This window comes from Penaeus vannamei, chromosome 39, assembly GCF_042767895.1.
Source record: "Penaeus vannamei isolate JL-2024 chromosome 39, ASM4276789v1, whole genome shotgun sequence".
Classification (NCBI taxonomy): Eukaryota; Metazoa; Arthropoda; class Malacostraca; order Decapoda; family Penaeidae; genus Penaeus; species Penaeus vannamei.
Genome location: NC_091587.1, coordinates 459,904 through 466,597, shown reverse-complemented (window position 1 = coordinate 466,597; position 6,694 = coordinate 459,904). Strand labels below are relative to the sequence as shown.

Genomic DNA, 6,694 nt, shown 5'->3' with positions numbered 1-6,694 from the left:
TACTGATTTCACATCTTGGTCTTTGAGGCATCCTAATAAGTCTTCTCCACAGTCTGACCAATCTTTGGTATCGACTGGGCAGTTTGCTGGGGAGAGAGAGACAGTTCCGGTACAAGTATTAAGGGTTGGATGAGGTTCTGCAGGAATGGGGTTGCCAGAATGATCAGTTAAATTTGACAGTGCTATAGATTCAAGTTTCTGATCTGACTGTTACCAGACGGGAGCGATCGCGTCTGGTATAGAAAGGGACTCTACCTACTTGTTTTTGGAGGCATTGTTGAAAGAGAAGAGTGTTGCCTGAGTAAGAGCTGTAGCAGGGATCACGAAAAATCGGTCCCATTTAGCTGGGCTAAACAGAGTATTTAAGATATCTGTAGGGTTGGCGGTGGTGGATAGTCGGGGACGTGTGGAAGAGGGAGTATTACGGAATGATGGAGAATAAGGTTGCAAGGTAGTAATAAGGGAGGATTGGTTGTTTGATGAAGGTTGCAGGGGTGGAGTTGAATTTGAGGAAGTTGGGTGGGTAGGAATGTCTTCTGGAGATTGATTCTCTGCTTGGGTGGGTAATGCACTAGTAGGCATTGAGGAGTGGGCAGTAGTTTCAGTGTTCGGAGGCGTGGTCAAAGGAGAGCCTGGGTTGGGGCTATTTGATAAAGGGGCTAGCCTCATAGCCTCTAATAAAGGGATTACATTCTCATTACTGGTCATGGGGAACCTGGATTATGTAAATAGGCCTATTCGGTCCACCTCCTTTCGCTACTGAAGGTAAGGGCTAGATTAGTCAGGAGTACCATGCCCATAGTTCCCGCAGGCCGTTCAGGACTGGCACTAGGTCAGCCTTTCATCCTCTCAGCACGGCTCTCACACCTTAGGAAGTAGATAGCAGAAGGGGATGGAGAAGAGACGGAAACAAAGGCTGGAGAAAAAAAAAAAGACCATGCAAAATTAGTTGAGTCGAGGGCTGAGGCCCTAGGCAGGGGAGATCCCTGTATTGGGTCTCAGTCTTCGTCTCCTAAGCCCCCCCACGACAACAACGGGCAAGGGATTGGGGGGGGCATGTAACTAAAGGTCATTTGATCCCTGGACAAAACATCAAAATACTCAAGCCAGATCTCATGTGAATACAAATATCTTTAAATAGTGGCCAACCACTGCTGACATGGAACTGCTCAACTGTTCACTTTACAAAACAATAATAAGTGATCAGTAGTCAAAGTGTGCTCCCTCGTGTGGACACAGCAGAAAGCCTTTATTACACTATCCCTTTTCCAGTCCAATTTTGTATTTCTTTAACTTTACTCATAAAACAGATCTGACCATCAGACTAATCAAGAACCACCAATCCCATAAACAAATGGGGTCCAAGGGATCACACAAGCATCCTTATATTACGTCTATATAGATCGTACAGTACTATGTAGTAAAAAAAAAAAAAGAGCAACACACCCTTCAGAGTAATTTAAAGCTGTGGCATTATGTGAATGCAAAAATCAAAACCTAACCTTTACCTTATATTTATTCCTTGGACGGGGGCAACAGCCCACCCCTGTAACCCATTTATTGGCAATTTGTGATAACACAGAAGATGCAACACTAAGAAAACTGGCTGTGTGTTATGGACCCTGAGCTTTGATATGCAGAAAATTTTATTTCATGGTAAACATGTGGTGGCAGCAGCTTTACCTGGGTTACTTGTGATTCTTGTGCTCTTGGTAACATTAACCAAAATTAGTGGTTTTGACCCTCAGTAGCAGATTAAAATATTATAATCAAATAAGATTGCTACCATCTTCATCTCCAATGCATTCCTTTCCTCATGCATGTAGACCTCAGATTCATGCAGAAATGCAAAAACTGACAAGTACTTGGGTGATATGGCCTTGGGCTTAAGCCATACTTTAATTCAGATACTGAATGTGAACATCTGTGTTTTGATTACATATAGTTTACATTATTTTTAAATAATAATGTAACAGATTTGCTCATGTATTATAGCTTCTTTGATCATAGTCCTTTCTGAAGTCATTTGAGTTGAGGAAACAACTTGTTTATGTTCTGTGAACATTTTACCCATCTATGTTAGAAAAATACTTCAGAACACATGTTTTATGAAATGACTATGTAATAAAACAAAACAATTTAGCATAGTATATACATATATACAATCCCCTCCACATCAGGTTAACATTCAACTAACAAGCCATACCTTATACTGCATAGCATTATAGTTATCTGTTAAGTTATATCTGAAAATTCAGATTCTGAACTCAATTGTAAATTGTTTCTTCCCAATCAAGATGTTTTATATTTTTATACTGATCAAACAGGCAACAGTTCTGACCAAAATTCAATGCTACCTTGGTTATCTTTCAGTTTACACTAATTACTGGTCTGGAGCTACATTCACATCACAATAAGGAATAAAGGATTGACATAAGCAAAGATGTCAAGTTTTAGAAAATAACTGCTTCAAGCATTATATTGCTTACTAAATGGCTGTGCAATACTGAAATTTGCTCTTGACCAACCAATTATTACACCAGCAGTTTTCTTCTTGTTAGTATTTACCAGTAATTATCAGTCAATTCCTATAAATTAGCATTCTCCTTTCAATAGTATTTTACAGTGATTTCAGCAACTAATTCTGTGTTACACACACTTAAATTATTTTCTCTAAAAAGAATTGTGAAGGGTAATGAAAAGTGTTTTTTTTTTTACTTGCTTTATTTCTTAGGCAATAGAGCCAGCATTAGAGGCAATCCTAGGCCACAGATCAGCACATTCCTTTGCTACTGGACCAGTGATGGCTGAGCCTGGAAAAAAATAAAATGTTTTAGACATAGTTGAGCATTAATCTATTAAAGATCAATTGTGAATTAAAATTAAATCCGGCAGCATAATCATACCTACAAAATAGAAACTGATCTGATGGAAATATAAAATCTTTCCAGAAATATTCAGAGTAAAATCATCCATCATACATTTAGTGAAAGTTCACCTCTTACTTAGGAATATGAATAATATGAAATATAATTAATTGATCAATCACTACACCTTGCAAATAATATTCATCATCACCTGTTAAAAATATGAAAGATGCATTAAAAAAGCAAATCAAAAAGCATTAAAAAAGTACATCAATAAAAAGGTTTTACAACTCCCAATTTGAACAATTTAATTTTCCTATACCTAGCTTTCATCTAAAATTCCATGAAGATAATTGAATACTAGCATTATTATTATTATTTTTTTTTTTAGCATCCAAGTCTAGATCTACAAAAATAAATATTACAGATAGACTAGACCTCTACCAAAAATTTAATACATACCTTTCATTTCTCCTTTATTATTTACTATAACTCCCGCATTATCTTCAAAGTATATGAAGACGCCATCCTTCCTACGGTAAGGTTTCCTCTGCCTGACTACTACTGCAGGATGCACTGTAAAAAGAGAGATTATTTAGCATGTGTTTGTAATCATATACAAATTAAGAGAAAACCCTAGATACATATTTACCTTTCCATTATACTGTTCTTCATAATGAGCATATCTAAATAAAGACCATCTGAAGTTTCAGGTATATGTCCAGAATAGTACTATATGTGAAAAAATCAAAGGGACCTGTCTTGAACATACTAATACAGTTTGTTGTAAAGTTTGTAGAAATGTAAACAAGACAACAATTACTTATCAAAGTCCATAAATATACACTTCCATGGCCAAGTCTACTGACGTAATGGTGCACACGCTTTGTGTTCCAAGAAATGCAAACGAATTTCCATGGGCATTCTGGCAAGATAGAGCTTTAGACATCTGGCAATTTATTATCTAAAGAACCAGCCCAAGCTCCATTACCCCAACTACGGATGGAGCAGGTTGCTTTCCTTGGCCGGACTACAAACCACTAGAGACCATGGCAATAGGTCATGTGGTCCTCTGTACAATTACCTTTCTTCCTCAATTCAGGCTTTCCCTTCTTGACAGTGGCAGCGACAATATCTCCTACAGCAGCAGCTGGCAGACGGTTGAGACGACCCCTAATACCAGACACGGAGATGATGTACAAGTTCTTGGCTCCTGAAATTCAAAAGAAACCATGAAACAATTATACAAGTTCAAAAGCCTCATGTTTAAAAGTGAAAAATATTATTTCCACTTTATGCCATTAATAAAGCATAAACAACCAATTCTCCACATGTTTGATCAGAATACATACCTGTGTTGTCAGCACAGTTCATGACTGCCCCGACGGGGAGTCCCACAGAAATGCGGAACTTTCCTCCCGCGGTACCTCCACGTCCTGTAAAAGATATTTATTTGTATTCAAATTATACTTCAAAAAACAAACACACACATCCATGATTCCCATTTTATCCAACCAAACATTAAAAATAGAAAAGAAATATTCTGGAAAAGTGGTGAATAACTTGTATTCAAAAACTATTCCTAGTCAACCAACAACTATAATCATCATTGTTACCAAAACTATTTTGAATAAAATAGACTCAAGTTGACTTTCTATAATGCATTGGTGTATTCTTTGCAATTCGTGCTCTAATTAGTCAAACCACCAGTAAGTATAGTAGCAGTAGTAAAGAAAGAAAAGGAAGAAAAAAAAAAAAAAAAAAAAAAAAAAAAAAAAGTATGGACATTACTGGTAATCTCTCATCAAATAAGGAGTCAGTCTAAGCTAGCTTATAACACTATAGAAGCTCAAACCTTTACTAAAGCTAGAAGGCTAATACAGCTTGATATGATTATATGTATTACATCACTTTGGCAATCATGCTTTGAAGAGTTTCCAATAATACTATAAAAGCTGCACATAAAAAAAATCTTGTGAAAATGCACTGGATTAAATGTATTGTGTAGAGGCAATTTTTGTCTGTAAAACTCCAGTATAGCGACACTAATGGTGGTAATTAAGAATGGCAATCAAAATGCGGAGGCCACTAATAACTCAACATTCCAACAAAGGCCTAACAAAAGCCCCTCTATATTCAAGAGAGACCTCGTAGTCAAAATTAGGAAATTTATCACCAACTTTCCTATTGAACTTCTTAGGATCTAAAATCAAACTTGTTCTATAAAATAGTAGATCAACTATGTAAATGACGTCAGTGGTATAGATTTACACGGTTAGACCCCTATGTATGATGAATCCATTTGTGGGGGGTACATCAATAAGAGATACCAAATGTGTCCAAGGGGTTGATTGAAATTTGTTTAAACCTTGTGCTACAGAGGATTTATATCTAGATTGTCATTTACACCTAAATTAAAGTATATACAATGCACAGCCTACCAACAGCATTGACACTGATATTCCTGACACTATACTGCTGTGGTAACTGTGCCAGGGTCACCCCCCTTTTCCTTTACTTTATAAGGGCATGAATGTTGCCTTAGCAACTGTAGGATAAATGAGCTCTACAGCATTTATACAAGGGTTACTACATCAAATCCAGAACCACCCACCTAACCCTCTGGAAAACAAATTCCAAGTATTCAAAACCATATGGAGTGTAACATAGACAAGATTAAATAAACATGGCAGCCTGCAATATCTCATCTAAGGGGCAGTTAATGCCCCCAACCCCAGCCTGATACACACAGCCCCTGCCAAATATAATTTTGTTCAACTGGTCAAAATCTCCATCCTCCTGGACTTTCCTATTCCAGGACTGGGGGTTACCTAAACATTACCTAGTAACAATGTTTTCTTTATACTTTAATCTAAAATGACTTCTCTCTATCAAGATACTTGTGCGATTCCTGGGACCCACTTGTTTGTTTACGTGGGAGCAGTGCCACACTGCAAGTGTGATGAGGTTGGATACTTAGCATATAAAAAATACATAATACAAATACAGAGGCCAGTGGTGCATTTACACCAGCCAAATCCGATTCCTCTTGGTTAGGAGTGCACCACACATGAATGTGCGTATATAAACATTTCCAGGTACTCAGTATGAACTTGACTTGCATCAAACCGAGTGTGGTGTCTTCGCCACCTTGTCTGTTTAACCACGCATGTGAAGGAAATCATTCAGGGGGCTTTTCTGCCATGCTCTCAGCCTCTTCCAATGCAAGAACAACTCCATGTGGCCCCCTTGACCTCACCCGTTAAACCCTCTCCACACACTTCGGGAAACTTTTTATCTTTATCTCATTGAATATATAATATTGGTTGTAAATTCTAAACCGCAACCTCAAAGAATAAGCCAAACAGGCGAGATAACAAGGAGTTGGTCATGCTCTTAAGCAATTACATGGAGCACTGTGTATCAAACTTAAATTTTCGTTACAGTGCCACCCAAGAGACTGACGATCTTAGTATCCCTAGATTCATCTCTGGACATCATGGGAACCAATTCTGTGTACAAGTCGCATTTCACCCGCGATCTCCCTGGTGCCCCACATGCCCTCCACTGCCATCGAGGCCACAAATGCTGGCGTTTTGGGGGTTTCTGCGCAATGACTTCTAGAAAGCCAGAATCCATGAACAGGAATCCAGTAACACCAAATTGGTCGTGATCCATTAAGCGCAACTACTGTGAAAAATTCCCAATTAAACTTTTATACAATCTCCAGTGAACGACGCGCAGACATGCAATCTCAACACGCATAGGTAACCAGCCCGTCTACGGAAGACTAAACCTTAAGACTTGAAGCAACGACACCAAAGAGG

The 6,694-nt window shown here is 38.2% G+C and overlaps 1 protein-coding gene across 1 annotated transcript in view; it reads right to left on the bottom strand.

Moving 5' to 3' along the window:
* Window positions 1-2,671: 2,671 nt before the first annotated feature.
* The window catches only part of RpL23 (ribosomal protein L23), a 33,081-nt gene continuing 29,058 nt past the window's right edge, over window positions 2,672-6,694 (bottom strand). Inside the window, exons 2-5 of the mRNA XM_027355197.2 lie at window positions 4,220-4,303; window positions 3,952-4,080; window positions 3,330-3,443; window positions 2,672-2,813 (exon numbers count right to left, since the gene is read on the bottom strand). Coding sequence (XP_027210998.1) covers window positions 2,731-2,813; window positions 3,330-3,443; window positions 3,952-4,080; window positions 4,220-4,303 — 410 coding nt within the window. The 3' untranslated portion in view covers window positions 2,672-2,730. The remainder of the gene's footprint in view (window positions 2,814-3,329; window positions 3,444-3,951; window positions 4,081-4,219; window positions 4,304-6,694) is intronic.